The following is a 16624-nucleotide window of genomic DNA, read 5'->3' on the forward strand; positions in this document are numbered from 1 at the left end:
CAGCTCCCTGTCCTTCCTGTGCTGGGGACCCCAGAGCTGGAGGTAGCACTGCAGCTGGGGTCTCACCAGAGCACCAAATATATACTCAATATATAATTACTACTAGCAGTAATTATAATAAGGACTGTCCAGAGACGATCTCGCGTATCATGCGGCCACCTTCAGGGAACCTGTGACGCGGCTCTCGTCACCGGGCTCAGCTCCCGTTGCGCAGCACTCCCTTTCCAGCAGGGCGCTCTCGCCGCTCCCGGCAGAGCTGTTTATCCGCCGCCTCCCAGCTGCTCCGCTCCACCGGGGACTCCCTGGCAGCCGTGCCCGCGGTCGGGAGGGCGGTGCCGGCGGCGGGCCCGCCCCAGCCCGGGCCCGGCCCCGCGCCCGTCGCCCCGGTGACGGGGCAGAGCGGCCCGGCCGAGGGAGGCGGCGGGCGGGCCGGGGGCTCGGCGCCATCGAGCTGGCTCCGCCCGCGGTGCCGCGGTGAGTGAGGGGCGGCGGGCATGGCGGCCCGAGAGCCCCCTCGGGCCGGGCTGGTGAGCGCCCGTGTCCCGGGGGCCGGGCCTCCCTGGGGTCCTCCCAGCACGGAGGAGGTGCGGGTTTGGGCTGGAGCGGGACCCCGCGGAGCTCCGTTCCTAAAAGGGAGGGCTGCTGCCGGCCCCCAGCGTGCTCCGGGGGGCTGGGGTCGGTGTGCGGTGAACTGGCGTGTGGGGGAGCTGCCCCGCTCAGTGCTGGGCTGCGGGAGCGCCGCGTGGGTGCGGAGCCTGCGGGGAGCCTGCTTTGGCTTCGGTGGGGTAGAGCCGGGCCCTGGCGGCCTGAGAGCTCCGCGGTTAGTGAGAGGAGGTAGGTGAAGCTTTATTTAGGAGAAGCGGGGTGAAAGTGGCAGGCCGGGCGGTGCCGAGTTTCACAGCCGGAGTGAGCGGCAGGAGTGCTGAGGAAGGGACTGGCGCGCACTCGGCAGGCGGCTGGATGTCACCCGGTGGAACTGGAGTGGAAACAAGCATTTGTTTCCATTCTCAAGATGGAGAGGGGACCTCATTAGTGCGCATAATTATCTCAAAGGCAGGTGCCAAGAGGATGGTGCCAGAGTCTTTTCAGTGGTGCTTGGCGACAGGATGAGGAGCAATGGTCATAAACTGAAACACAGGAAGTTCCACCACAACATGAACATTTTTCACATTGAGGGTGGCAGAGCACTGGAGCAGGCTGCCCAGGGAGGTTGTGGAATCTCCCTCCCTGGAGGCATTCAAAACACACCTGGATGTGTTCCTGTGTCACCTGCTCTAGGTCACCGTGCCTTGGCAGGGGGTTTGGATTAGATGGTCTCCAGAGGTCCCTTCCAACCACAACGATTCTGTGTTTTATTGAAATTTACAGTGGTGCAGATGCTGAAAGATGAGTGGTTCATATTCCTTCTGGATGCTGCCCAAAACTGGAGACTTGCAGTTCCAGCAGCACTGAAACCACTGTTATCCTGAAACTTGCTGTACTGCATGGTGGGAAGAGGTTTCATGTGGGTAGGAAGTGGTAGCCTTGCTGGCATGGTGGTAATCTGCTGAAAAAGTTGGTGAGAATAATTTTGGTTTGAAACCAAAGCTAGTTTGGAACAAAACAGGGGAAAATACTTAGAGCAAACTGGAGTTCTTAATTTGATATATCACATCCTGAATGCCTGATACACACAAGTGGAACAAGATACTAGATTTTTAAGGGACTTAAAAAAAAAATTAAGGCAGTCTATTTCAAAGCACCAGTATTTATTGTCAATGTTACTGACTTCTTTTTTGCGGCTGAGTGTCGTGTTTTTAAATAACTGCTGGTATTTGATTAGAGTAATGGGTTTGAGGTTAATCTCAAGAACTGGATCCACCTGTCAAGGGATCTGATTACTGGCAGCTTTAGTAATATACATTCACTACCAAGATGGTTCTTGTAGCAAAATTTGTTTGTTGTTTTGTGGTTGGGTTTGGGTTTGTTTTTGTTTTTTTTTTTTTTTACTTTTAAAATCAGTATCAGCATGCCTTCTGTGCTGTGCAATACTGCCAGTTCTGATCATTGAGAACAGTACTGTGCCATGCAAACAGTTTTGGTGATTTCATCAGTTACTGTAAACAGGTTGGTAAAATTTGGTTGTGGGTGTTTTGCTCCTCTGGGTGGGAGGTCTTATTGGGTCATACGTCCTAGTTTCTGATTATTTGAGAGTAGTTTGTTTAGGATGCAATTGTAGAACTCTTGGTAAAGCTTAGTATTTGTATATAAGAAATGTAGGTGATTAGTTGCTATTTGTTACATTTTGAAATGTAATTCAGACATCTAAAATAATATAAAATTGCTGCTAGTGCTTAAGACACCAGTAATACAGTAGAAGTGATGATTTGTTTCAATTCTCTAGTACCTGTTCAGGTTCTCTAAATTTACACAAATTAAAGTTTCTGTCAAGCTATTTTATTTTGTCCTCTATTTGTCCCTGGCTTTAATCTTTCCTTAATCCTGTGTAAAGAGATTATGTGCAGTATGCCATTAAGAATAACAACAAGCTGTTGTTTAGACTAGGATTTTTCTTGTCTGTTTGGTACCTGTTATGACAATTTTACATTTTAGAGCTTTGCATCACTGAGAAAATAATATCATATAAGCATTAGTATGGAAAAGGCCACTCCAAAGGCTTGTTTTAACCAGAAAAGCTAGACTGGGCCCTTGCTTTTCCTCAGATTGACAAAAAAGGACAAAAACTGAATTGTAGATTTGAAAAAGAAAATCCAAATGGACCACTAGGAAAAAATTGCACACCTAAGCTGCGTATGAGTGGTGAAAATTACAAAGTCTGCAGAAATCTGTTGTAGTGAAAGGTGAATCTCTGGGCCATCTATGTTCTAATCATCATGCTCTGTAATTCCAGAACATGTCGTTGTGGGGTAGATGTGATGGTACACAGACATTGTTGTCAGGGTATGTGGTTTTCACACCTTGTTTTGTGCATTTCCATTGAGTGGATTTGACACTTGCACTTGATCATTGAAGGAATGCACCAACTTTTCTGTACTTTACTTGATCAGGTGTTTTCGTACCCTAAAACTTAAAGTATACAGCAGAAAAGGAGTAAGGCAATAAAATATATTATAGAACAGACAAAATGAATAATTGTGTCTGTGTTGTATTACACAGAATTTCTGGAGGGAAGGAATGATATATGTGAAGTTGTTTTGATTGCACATGCCAAAATATTAGAATTGGACAAAAGGAATAATTGTTAAAGCTGGTGGTTAATATATACTCCAATGAAAATTACTTGGAAAGCTGATAGGATTTAGGCACCAAAATTAGAGAATTTAAAGGTGAAAGCTTGAGGTTGTGTCTAGATCTTGTTCTGTTTATTGCAAATACAAGTTTTTCTCATGTTGTTTTTGGCACACTTTGTTAGAGAGCAAAAACTTGAGCATGAAATGTGTGCTGAAATGTGTGCAAATTCTCCAACTTCTTAATGTAACTCTAGGAGTTCAAGCAAGGGCCACCTGTAGCAGATATTGCTAAATCCCCTCACAAAAAACATACCTTAAACAATGCTCAATGATATTTGTTGAAACAGAGAAACACAAGCACACAAAACTTGTTACATTTCACTTCACATGATACACGTGTCTACACCTATACGCAAAATGCATACACAATTTACCATTGCTGACCCTTTAGATGTGATGCTGTGTTGTAAAATGGGTATAAGAATACCCTCAAGGTTTTAGTGTGGGTTTGTTTTTTTAATATATACCTAGAACTATCCATTGACAACTTGCAAGATGTGTATGCAGACTGTATCTTAACTTGGAATAAATACACTTGATCATCTGCTCATTACCAGAGTCAACAAATAACCTTGTTGTAAAAAGGCATTGTTGATGGTATTAAAGACTAGAGTGCATGCAGGCATTCTTGGGAATAAGATATAAAGCTGAACTCTGAGAAAAACAATTTGCTTAAATACATGAAAGTCGAATTTAAAATCTCATCATAATTTTAGATGCCTATGTTACTTTTTGTTAAATCTGATTTTTAGCTTTGTTTCAGAATACACTATTAACCAGAAATCTTATTTCACTATAGCTGTGGCTTTAGAGAAGGGGAGGTGTAGATGGGTGTAGAAAAAAATTTTCTTTGTAACTTTCCCTGACAAAATGAAGGTTGCTTGGTGCAAAGATTATAAATTGAGATGTCCACTGTGCCAGTGGCATCTTGATAGATGATGTGAGATTCTTTCCTGCTAACAGAAGTAACACTCTGTGTTGTAACTTAGAGGAAGCAGCATTTCAACTAAGAACAACTTAGAAACATTGGTCTATTGTCCAGGCAGCTGTTTCATTTACACATCAGGCTGGTCTGCTCGAGAATGTATATTTCACACTCCTTGAGAGGCCAATTTTGTTGTTATTTTGCCAGGCCTGTAAATCTCAAGCCTAAGTCTTGTTATCAGCTGAATCAGAGTTTCTTAATCTGTTTGAATAGGCCAGACTGTAGCTAATTTTGGTATAAGGATAAGGACTAGAGAGTTGCATGCTGAGTTCTCAATCTCCTATAAAGGTAGACTGATGGTGTGTTCCCATTCATTTGAGTTTTATTTTGTATTTTCAGACAGCAGAGGCAAAAGGTAGAGAATGCTATTATTCAGTTAGCATTCAGTGTTTGTTTGTGTATTAGCATTTGGGTTACAGAAGCATTGGTGAGAGATAGTATTGTGTGTAATGGAAGCTGGGGTTCAGATTCAAACTTGGATTTGGATTCAAATTAATATTTACATGGATTCAAATATTAATGTGATTCAGCATTGTTCAATATGGATTCTTTTCCAAATGACAGTTCAGATTTAATCTTCCATACCAGTGCATGTAAGCTGTGTGCTTCTCTCTGCAGCCCTTGTAAAATTGTAGAATAACCTTAACTCTTCAGCCATTACCATGCCTAAGAATTATGTCAACTTCAGAGCAAGATGTCCATTTATAACAAATTAGTTTATGTGGGTGAAAAATGCAGTGGTTATCTTGCTGCTCCACCTTCCTTCCTCACTAACTTTTAAGCATGGGAAGCCTGCTTGCATTACCAATCCCAAACACAGTATTCAGACCCTAAGTTTGCTGGGGCACCTTGTGCAAAATTTTTGTCCTTATGTTTTCCAGAACTTCAACCATGCATTTATAATAGTTCAGGAAGCTGCTGTTGTCTACAAATTCAGAGTAAGGGCTTCTATTAGGATAACCAGCTTTAAAAACACCTTGCTGGTTCTAGGGAATTATGACAATAACCTTGACTCTCCAGTTTCTACTTACTCTAACCCTAATTGTACAACAGGCACCTTCTGTGGTTTGAAAAATTTAAAGGAGCTAATTGCATTTACGTCCATTTAAAAAGCACATATGGTTCTGGAGGGTGCTATTGTTTGATACAAGTAGCAGAGTGTCTCTTTTCTAAAATACTGTAAAACTACCTAGTCTTTTTTTTAAAATTTTTTTTTAGGGATCCATGTGAGAATGACCATGTTCTTCTTTCTCCCATTCTTCGTAACTGGATCTCAAAGCAGCTATAGTTTGGAAGACAGCTGTGAATATCCTGCTGAGTTATGAGAAGCATTCACCAACATAAAACAGTCTGGAAGAAGATTTCTCTTGAGAAAATCAAAGAGCACGAACCCTTTAATAAAACAGAATATATTTAGCATTTCATAAGCATTTGGCTCTCTGAGTTGTAAAAAAAATGAATCGTTACACAATTATGAAACAACTGGGTGATGGCACCTATGGCAGCGTGTTGATGGGGAAGAGCAATGAGTCAGGAGAACTTGTGGCTATCAAAAGGTATGTAGCATCTCAATTCAGCAAAGGTGCTTGCAAAATCTTAGATTTTCAATTTTGACTTTATTTTTGTTTTCCATTTGTGTAGAATTGAAAAAAGTCCCCTTTTAAAAGGAAATTAACATTTTTTTTAAATTAAGATGTTTAACAAGGTGATTGTGAGTCAGATTTCTGGTAACTGATCAATAGAGAGACACATCAGTTTAATTTACTGGTTTACATTGGCTTGTAAAATTGCCATGCTGCTTTGCTCAGTTTGAACATGCTTCTTTTAAAAATGTTGTTAGGCTAGCACCAAAGGAGAAGCAAAAGTGAATGGGATTAATTAGGGAGTTTATTTATATGAATTGCAGGAATAGCAATCTTAACAGGTAGATTTGAAATTCCATCCCAGCCCCCCAAATCTTTGTAAGTACTGCATTAAGTTTCAGGTGTTGCTACAGTGATAAACAACAGTAACAATCTGGAAAGGTAAATAAAGGCTGTCTCCCTGGCTCTAATAAACTTGTGTTCTGTGTAATCAAGAGTATTGTCATACTTGCCTTTAAAAGATGATTACGAAAAAAGAAAAATTCCACTCAAGGTGTGGGGAATTCCCCTTGTATTCCTAGAGAATTGCAAGCTGGATATAAAGTATAATTCAAATACCAGAAATTGTACCTTGCTCAGACTTTTTTCTCTCATTTATGGGTCTACTGCACTAAGTTAATTGTAATATGATCGACTGACTTTTTCTTTAAGAATTTCTGAGAATTTCAGGTTTCGCCTTATCTTGCTGGTACTGTTACTGAAGTTAATATTAATCTAAGCTAAAAAAAGAATCTCCAATTGATTTTTTTAATTATTATTAGCAAAAGGAACAACATTTTGTGGGAAGGGGTTAGTTTTGTGATTTCAGGATTTGGAATTCTGTTGTGTGGTTTTTAAGTTTGGAACTTGAGAGGGTACAGTTTTGCTTGAAGATACTTTTATTTTAAATTAAAATTATGGGTTTAAATCTCTTCACTTTAGGTGCTAAAGCTTTACCAAAACACAGCAATGGCATTCACAACTTCTTCCCAAGATTTGAGCAACACCAAATGTCCACATTTGGATTTATGCAGGACTTACAAATAAATGTATTACACTGTTATATATAACAGATTAGAGGCTATGATGTTGCTTGAAAAAACTGAAACCTTTTTTAATTAATATATCGAAACAGATTTTTAAAATGACCAGTTAAGTCAGACGCTTAATTATAATAGAAAGCAGTCCAGATATTTTGCAGATTTCAAAATTTTAATTTTTTTTTTCCTAGAATATGCAACTTACGCATAAGGACATGATTTTCCATGATATATGTGCAGTGTCATTGTTGCTTACTTTATTATTAAAAACACAATTCAAATGATACAAAGGTGTGTTTTATGTCCCTTTTACTTTGGAGTAACATGGTCTCTGGCTGTACTCTCCTAAAAATATGTTTCAGTGTTTGATGATTAATCACTGTAAATTTTTAGCAATTCTAAGCATTGACTTTGTTTTTAATTATATTGCTGATGGGTATGCTAGAATGTTTTTAATTGCGTTCAAAATATCGATAGTGCTAGTCTTAGAAAATATCATTTAGATTTTCTAATTCTAAAAGCATTCTGTACTGTTCACTGAAAATAATTTATCTTGGACTTTATTTCAGAATGAAAAGAAAGTTCTATTCGTGGGATGAATGTATGAATTTGAGAGAAGTCAAGGTAAAGTGGTGAACATGCCACATTTAAGAATAAGTGTCTGGTTAGGCTTGCATGAAGGAAAAGGGCAGCTGCCATGTCCAAGCGAGGCCAGACTCTGTGAACTCCTTAAATGCTGACAGATTTCACAAAACTGTGGGGTGCTGGCACTCTTAGAGGTCCTGCTGATTTGTGGAATATCCCACTATTCTCAAGCAGTGGCCATGTCTCATAGCCAAGCCTCTTATCTTTGAGAAAGGAAAAGAAATTGATTTTGGATGTGTGTATTTCTGTGGTTTACCATCCTCCTTTTCATTTTACTTCCAGATTTCTAGTTGTGTGTCCATTCCATATATCTTGTGTTTGAGGCATCTGTAGAAAGCACTGGGAATTTTGGCTAGCCAAATGATAGAATAACACTGAAAACCTGGGCATAAATTCCAAATAATTCCATGTTTTGGGCATCTGATTTTCTGTATATACAAAACTCCCTACTAACGGGCTTTTGATTTAAGTTATTGGAGACTTCATATAAATCAGTATGTCCAAAATGAACATCTGTAAGAGAATCCTTCTTCATTAAAGTTTCATGCCAAAAAGAAGGGAAAAGAAATATGAAGGTTTTCTTATTCACTACAATGAGCAAGAGCTCTTACAGCTTCAGATTTGTCTTTTGTTGTAGGGAATTAGGTTTTTGTGCTAATCTTTACTCCAGCTCTGAGGTAATCCCTAGAAATAGGTTTAAACTACTATTAATATAGTTGTTATTTTTAATTTGAGATTTATTCAGACTTCTGGGTTGTTCTTCTTTAGAACAGATTACAAGATAAATAATGGGGTATCATATGAATATGTTGTGTGGATTCTGTGCTAGAAACTGAGATGATAAAAATTTAGCTCTGATAAGGAATCAAGGTCACTGTGGGGTTATCTGAAGCTGTATTTTGCTCTGTTGCAGTCTCTGAAGAAGCTAAACCATGCCAATGTAATAAAATTGAAGGAAGTCATACGAGAAAATGACCACCTTTATTTTGTATTTGAGTACATGAAGGAAAATCTCTATCAGCTAATGAAGGATAGGTATGTCTTTTTTCACAGAAAAGTAGTGTGCTATTGTGCTTTATTTAATGATTCTCATACTGCTTTGAAGAACATTTAGGGATGTCTGGTTTTGGCTCCTCCTGTAGCCCCATTGATATGAACAGGAGTTGCTGCACGAGATTATTGGAGGGTAAAGTTCTGCATTGCTCTGTTACAACACTGCATATTGTAATGCTTTTGGAAATAAGATCACTTGTTAACAGGAGAGTTGGCATGCCTTTGTGTAGAACCATGAGAGAAATTCCAAATAGTTTTGTTTTGTTTTGTTTTTTTTCTTCATTAGCCTTCATTTTAATGTATGAAGGATTGGCTGAACACTGTTCATGCTACTTTTGCTCATGGGTTTGACTTAAGGTGGGGATGGTACATGGGTGCATCTTTGTAAGAATGGCCTAATATGGGCTAACTCTGATGTTGCAATCTTGGACAAACAGTACATAGCAAGGCTTGCAAGGTGGTCTTCAGAGTAGGACCTGCCTTTTCAATAACATTTTCTTTGCAGGAATTGTTTTGCCTTTGGTGTGGGTTTCCTTCAGACTTTGTAATGCACTTGTATCTCCTAATGTGCCAAGCCCTTGAGTTGACATCCTGAGGTAGCTGCTGGTGACATGAACACAATGTTTCTTTGCAGATGAGCAGAATTGCTCTTAGCAGGGCTCCCTTAAGGGCACCACTGGGTAATGCACCTACCTGTGCTGCGCTGTGCAACCTCTGCCTTGCTACAGCACTGTGCATTCCACACTTACCTCAAGCACACTGCAGAGAGATAGCACCATGAACATCTCAGCACAGAAGTTCTGCTGCTGCATTTAAAGTGGTTGAGATTAAGGCCCAATAGAATTTTGAAACAGGAGTTGCATCTCTCTGTTACTTTGACTTGATGGGTCTGTTTTCACATGTTCATGATGTGTTAGGCAAAATAAAGAAACACGTATGTTCTGAGGGCACATTATTTTCCTGAATTATGTATGTTTTTATCCTGTTTCTTCACAGAAACAAGTTTTTCCCTGAGTCAGTCATCAGAAACATGATGTATCAGATATTGCAAGGGCTGGCTTTCATCCACAAACATGGTAGGTTTCCTACTAGAGTTTACCTGTGTAACACTTTTTTTAGAAAATAAGATAATGCACAGAAATAACATGAATAAAATAATCTAGCAAGGGCTATTAATCATCTCTGATAAAATCATGGTTACCTGTTTCAAGTGTGGTGCAGTTTTAAACTTTGCCTGTAGTTACTCTTTGTTTTCCTATAACTCGATTTTCCTCTTTCTCTTGGAAAGCACTGGATGTTGTTCATACACTGTGCAGTAGTGTTTTCTGCTTTAGTTAGCAGATGAATAAACAAACTAAAGAAACTTGTATGCTCTGCTATACTAAATACTTCTGCATCCTCAAAAAGATCTAATTGAGAAGCATTAATACATCAATACTCTTGTGTTGAGATAGTGTAACTAACATGATACTCTCCATATAAAAAAATACTAAAATAACTTGTTCACTAAGATATTCAAAGAGTATCCTTATCAAATACAACCTGGATTTAAATATTTTAGTAAGTGGGATGTTTCTAGGAATTACAGGCACAGTCTAAATAAGAGGTGAGGTGTGCTCACAACAATAAAAAGTTTCGCAGTGTTTGCAAAACTCCTAAAGCTCATGTTTTATATCTGTCTGTGAATTGTATTCTGAAATACTGGTATCAAACTCCTTTGCATTTAAAAAGGTAGTAATTTACTCTCATGCTCAACTTTTGTAGTTGTTCTTCACATCACATTGGTATCCTTGAAACTTTCCAAAGACAATAAAACATTAGCTGAAAATAAAATAAGAAACAGTGTTCCTAGTGAGGTTTGATTTACTTTCAGTGTACCCTGAAGAGGGCTGTTGGTGAATTAAATGAATAACTAGTTTTATTCAGTATTCTCAAATACCCAGAAATTGACATTTTCTTATCTTTCTGATCAGGATCATATACTGTTCTCTGATTGTTAGCATCCTCCTTTCCTACCTCATTTCTTTGCAAAATAAGTTAGAAAATTAGATATTTTTTTTAAACTTCCAATTTTAAGTTACAATATTAATATCTTGATTTGACCATAAGTGTATAAGGGAACACCAGGTATGATAAATTTGATCATTTACAATTCACTGTATTAATTTCAGCCAATTTCTTATAGTTGTTTTCAATTTATGCATGCAGAAATTCAGTGCTTTATTCTAGCAAGTGGATTTCAATCAAATTAATGGATAACATAACAAATTTTGTGTTCCAATTAAACAGCAGAATTAATTTATTTAGTGACTTAACCACTGCCCAAGTATAGAGATCCTCAAGCCAACAGCAAACATTGAAGAAGCTTTATGTGCCTGCATTACTAATATTAGCATTTCTGAGCAGGATTTGGATATCCTGTAAATGTCTGTATCTCCAAATTGTTGTCACAGTGATAAATAACTAGTTAAAAATCTTTTAAGCAATTTTATTAATCAAGTAAGCATGTCAGATGCTCAATTTTCCATTATCTAAAACTGATAAAGCAAAAGATTTCATTCTGAAACTGGTTTTTACTTGATGTTGCTGCCAGCCAATTCATTTTCCTTAGTGTGCTAATGACAGTTTACATTTGTTAATTGAAGAACACTTGGTGTAATAATCACTAGAGGGAAAATATGTGCATTTGTTGGGGGAGGGTTCTAATTATTTTAGGTTGAATTAAAAAAAAGAAAAAGAAAAAAGACTGAAAACCACTATATTATTCCAAACATCCCAAAGTAAATACTCCTATTAAAAATTGCTGCTTAAGAAGTGATTCTGTGATAATTTGCAATTATTCTCTGTTTGATCTTCTACAGGATTTTTTCATAGGGATATGAAGCCTGAAAACCTTCTCTGTAGTGGACCAGAACTTGTGAAAATTGCAGATTTTGGCTTGGCTAGAGAACTAAGATCTCAGCCACCTTACACAGATTATGTTTCTACCAGGTGGTAAGTATATAAAGAATTTAATACATTAACTAATTACCTTCTTATGACCATTTAAACTTATTTATTATTTCCCTCCATCCTCACAGGTACCGTGCTCCTGAAGTTTTGCTGAGATCTTCTGTCTATAGCTCACCTATTGATATATGGGCAGTTGGCAGCATAATGGCTGAGTTATACACACTCAGACCTCTTTTCCCAGGCACAAGCGAAGTAGATGAAATCTTCAAAATTTGCCAAGTCCTAGGGACTCCAAAGAAGGTAAGGCTTAAAAAACCTCACACAATTTTATTACAAAAAAAAAAAAGGATAAAATTGTTACAAAATACTCAGTGTTATCTTTGCATATTGGGTTATTGTTTCAATAAGTTTCCTGCAGACTTAGTGTTTGCTCAACTGAATTTCTTTTCAGCTTCTATTAAGGCATGTAATGCTAGTCTTTTGTTGTATATTAGCATCTGTTGTATATCATACCATTATGTGAAGCCTTGCTCTCCTCTGATGAAAGCCAGATAAAATTATTTAATTTAGTTAAAGCTATTCATAATGGAAAGGAAATCAGAATTGTCCTAGGCTTTAATTTACCAGAGCAAATTTGCTTTCCCTTACCAAAAGTATAATTCTTCTGTGCTGGCACACAGAATTTGGAGCTTGTAAAAGTTACCATAAATAAGACAAATTATGCTTTTCTTATTTTTAAAGCAAGAAAGAAGCATTTAATCTCAAACACAGATGTCTCATAAATATTATTAGCAATAAGAAGTAATTGAGGGAAAATGTGCAGTATTTTAGACTGGAAACAATTATTTTTGCTTATTTTCTTGATGAGCTAAATTCTCTTTAAAATTACAAGGAAGGTTTGGGTAGTGCATATAAAAATGGATGCAATTATATTCGGTTTAAAAGTTGTTTTACTAAATGGATGGGAGAATATGCAAGAAAAGAATAAGGTTACCTACAAAATTTTGAAAGAACTGAAAAAAAAGACCATAGGCTATTAAATATTTTTGTAGACTAAAGTAATAAATGGCAGATACATATCGGTATTTTATGGGTGCAAATAGAACTGGTGGAATGACTGACCAAAGACAGTCCACCTAGATCTGAACTTCCTAAGGGTGAAGAGAGATACATCAGTTTCATTAGTGTTCTACCTGTATAAAATACAGTATAATTCTTGTCCAGTAAAGGAGCCGCTATCAATAGAGAAGTAAGGAACAGAAAACTTAAAACAGAAATAGATTAAGCTTAGCTAGGAACATGCAGAGCTTGAAGCGGTGGGAAAACATCCAAGAGAACATTTTGAGAAACAGGTGCAAACTCATGACAGAGCAAAGAGGAAAAGGTCAGGTGGAGAGTTATGGATGATGCGTTGTGGAAGTGAAAATTGAATCAGGAGGACTCAGTGAAAATCAGTATGATGTGTAAAACAGTGCTTGCCATGACAGAGTTGTGCCTCAGGAATAACATGCAAATAGGATCAATATTTTAAGACTTGAGTTTTCAAATGCAGATGTGAACTTTCTTGAGCAGATCACAAATCTAGGATAGTAACAGGAACATTTTGATGTATATGAAGACTGAAAGACAGCACCATGCTGGCTTCTGGAACATTTTCAATATACAGCATAAACAAGCTCTGAAATGCAGGGAGATCAGAGAGAGGTTTTCACTGTGTGCAGTAGCAGAGCAGCACTGAGCTGTTTGCTGTGTTTTTTCTCTAACCTTACAAGCAGCTAACAGAAGCAAATCCTGACTGTTTAGAGTCTGTCATTCCCTGACTAGAAAGCTTAGTGCTTGGGAAGGCAGGGAGCATTACCAGCTGAATTACCAGAAAAAATTGTAGCCTCCCTTAAAGGCCCCAAGAGTTAAGGACATTGTAAGTCAGCCCTCTAGAATCAGGAAACTGTAATTAATTACTTTGTGCCCCTGTCATCTGCTGGGCAGACTCAGGAATTTGCTCTCCTTATGACAGTGCTAAGGCATTCTTCAAGGAGATTGCTTTGTAAAAGGAGTACTTAAATAGTATGATAGGAATTACCACAACAAATAATGCACTTGGTACAAGTACTTACATTCTGAAAAATATAAGTAGTTATTTTAATAGTCTGATTTTGCAGATAGTTTTACAAATATTATTTTTTTCAGACATCTATTTTCATTTATTCTGTTATTCTGCAATAATGAATTACAGGAATTATGCCCAGAAGCTATCTTCATTCCATTTTACCTTCCTTTGCTTAAGTCCATAACAACATACCAATGACTTTTGTGAATCTGGGTGTTTTAAATAGTGGCAGGCAACTATTTTGTTTTATTTCATAAATTAAGTTGCTTTATTTTTTAAACTGCACCATTGAAGTATTGGCAGTGGTGGTGCCCTTGTACTGTGAGAATTTAATGAAAAAATTGATAACAACCTCAATAGCAGAGATTAATGAAATGCCTTTTCATTAGCTGAAGGTTGGCAATGGCACTTTAAGTTATTGCGAATTAATTTTTTTTAATAGAAATGTATTTTTCATTTTGCTCTTGTACTGTTTTCACCTTATCCCTATGCTTCATCAGTTCAACGTGCAGCCCTTGGTACTTTGTTGTAAACTGTTCCTTTATTTCTAGCAGACAGAATGTCACCAAACTCAGTAAAGAAGGGCAGTGTAGTGAAGGAGGGAAGTTTTTCTCCGTTGATTTAAATGAACAAACTAAGGTTTGTTCTGAGTTTTTTTTCTCTGAGGTGAAAGAGGAAGTCACTTGAAATCTTGAGACTTATTTTAAGCAGATGTGGTTTATAATTCTATTTGAGTTTTTTTAGTACCATGGACTGTGCTAACAGAGCTAAAACTGTTGTACTTAAAAAGATGAGTAATGGCTATCATGGTACCTTAACACCAAATTGTATCAAATCAGTCCAATTTGCTCTGTAGCAGTGCAATAAGCATGGCGGATAGAGGAAGAGCACAAATGTCATACCTTGTCTTCAGCAAGGTTTCTGATGCTGTCCCTCATAACATTCTCAGCAGCATATACAAATTGCATGATAAGAGCATACCTGTTTGGAAAGAGTTGCCCAGAGAGTAAGCTTCATTGGCTCTTATTAAAAAGATTCATTGAATAGAACTCGCGTGGTTCCGCCTCTGATTAAATTTTTATTTATTGAAGGCTGTCTGGTGGAGTAGATTTTGCTGCTTAAGCTTGTCGATGGCAGGTGGAGAAGAATTGTGTTAGAAAAGATTAGGATTTAGAAGGGGATTTTTTTATGTATAGATTTAGAGATGTAGCTTTAAAGAAATTTTTTCAGTAGTGCACAGAATGCTGTACGTAGGCAGGAATAATCAGCTACATCAATAGCTGTGGATAACCATCCAGCTAACACATCTGTAGGAGGGGCCATAGGAGCTATTTAGTGTATTCTACGTCTAAAGACAAATACCATACCAGTTTGTAGAAAAAGGAGTATTGCCTATTAACATGTGAACTAATCTTTCTGTTTCTCTTGCTATATTATATCCAGTTTAGAGTTTTCAAAAGGAAAAAAATCAAGAGTCTAGAGAGGAAATAAAACTCAAAAAGCCTAGACCTTAGGAATTGTTTGGGTTTCTTTAGCCTGTACAAACAAAGACTGGAAGAAAGGAAAATACATACACCTTCCAATGTATAAAAAGGCCACTCTCGAGGGAAGAATTAGATAGTTCTTCTTAGTATCTATGGATGACAGGACACTCACCAATGGTCAATTATATTTGTACAAGAAACCTCCATTTTCCTAATCATGAGGAGATTACTCTCTGGAGTAATCTGTATAGTCTGGCTGTGGATTGCCAGAAATTGGAAGCTTTTTGAAACTTAACACCTGTCAGGAAGGGACAAGGGTGTGGAGTAAATGGTCTCTTGAGGACTTTGATAATCCTATAGTTCTGTATTCTAAGAATGCCGTTATCAAGCAATGAAGGACTTCCAGGTTTACTTTTAGAAAGTTAAACACTTTTTTAAAAAGCTCTTATCTGGTGATCATTGTTTTTTATTGTTGTCATACTGTCTCGTTGTAACTTAATCATTGACTGTCACAATGGTGGGATCAGTGCTATATTGTATAGGCTGCATCATGGTTATACAGCTGTGTCATGGTGAATGGAGGGACCTTGCCTCTGCTATTTCCATAAAGAGGGCATGCTGAAGTCAGCTGCTGGGCTCATTTCTGTGGCAGATGGGATGTGGCATTCCTGGTACTGCTGCACTCTGGTCTTCTTCAGATAGAATGTGTCCAAGTGTGTTATTCATGGTCATGGTTCCACGTGTAGCTACAGGAAATCTCAGGAGGACTGCCATTGAAGACTGATGCTGTGTTCCTTAGTGTTGTAATAATTGTCATGGAAAACAGGAATGCTTGTTTTCAACTATATAGGAAGGAGCCATGCAGACCAAGCATGATTCAAGCTGCCTTAAATTTTATCTAAATACATCTTTGTTCTTTTTTGGTGCTGATTTTTCTTTCCTTTGAAACAGAGTGACTGGACAGAAGGATACCACCTTGCTTCTGCCATGAATTTCCGTTTCCCACAATGTGTCCCTATAAGCCTAAAAACTCTCATCCCAAATGCAAGCAATGAAGCAATACAGCTTATGAGTGATATGCTGAACTGGAATCCAAAGAAGAGACCTACAGCAAGTCAGGTCTGAGCACATGAATGATTAAGTATAAGACTGAATTTTCTTGTGTTGTTAAAAAATTGTAGATACAGAGACCAATTGCTTGTCATAATAGTGATGGCCACAAATGTCTCCTCATTTTGAACACTCTGATGGGAATGAGACTAAGTGGTGAGAAGAGAAAGTTCTAAACCTGGCTCAGCAGACATCAGAAACTCTTCAGTTATTTCTGCAATGTTGTCTTCTATGCTGTGTATCTTAGAATTCTCTCTGTACAGGACAGAGAAATTTAATATAATATAGCTGAGGTGCAAATGTTTCAATTGTGTCTGTCATCACTTTGCCACTTCT

At 38.0% G+C, this 16624-nt stretch overlaps 1 protein-coding gene across 3 annotated transcripts in view; it reads left to right on the forward strand.

Moving 5' to 3' along the window:
• The first annotated feature begins 390 nt into the window (after positions 1-390).
• Positions 391-16624, forward strand: part of MAK (male germ cell associated kinase) — a 30005-nt gene continuing 13771 nt past the window's right edge. For 2 of the 3 annotated variants that reach the window (XM_030943896.1, XM_030943898.1), the window contains exons 1-8: positions 391-474; positions 5494-5831; positions 7507-7561; positions 8496-8617; positions 9632-9711; positions 11497-11629; positions 11716-11887; positions 16130-16297. In XM_030943896.1, coding sequence (XP_030799756.1) covers positions 5731-5831; positions 7507-7561; positions 8496-8617; positions 9632-9711; positions 11497-11629; positions 11716-11887; positions 16130-16297 — 831 coding nt within the window. In that variant the 5' untranslated portion in view covers positions 391-474; positions 5494-5730. Of the gene's footprint in view, positions 475-652; positions 835-5493; positions 5832-7506; positions 7562-8495; positions 8618-9631; positions 9712-11496; positions 11630-11715; positions 11888-16129; positions 16298-16624 lie in introns of those variants that run through there. The other variant, XM_030943897.1, reaches the window with a different exon arrangement.

Source organism: Camarhynchus parvulus, chromosome 2 (genome assembly GCF_901933205.1).
Source record: "Camarhynchus parvulus chromosome 2, STF_HiC, whole genome shotgun sequence".
Classification (NCBI taxonomy): domain Eukaryota; kingdom Metazoa; phylum Chordata; class Aves; order Passeriformes; family Thraupidae; genus Camarhynchus; species Camarhynchus parvulus.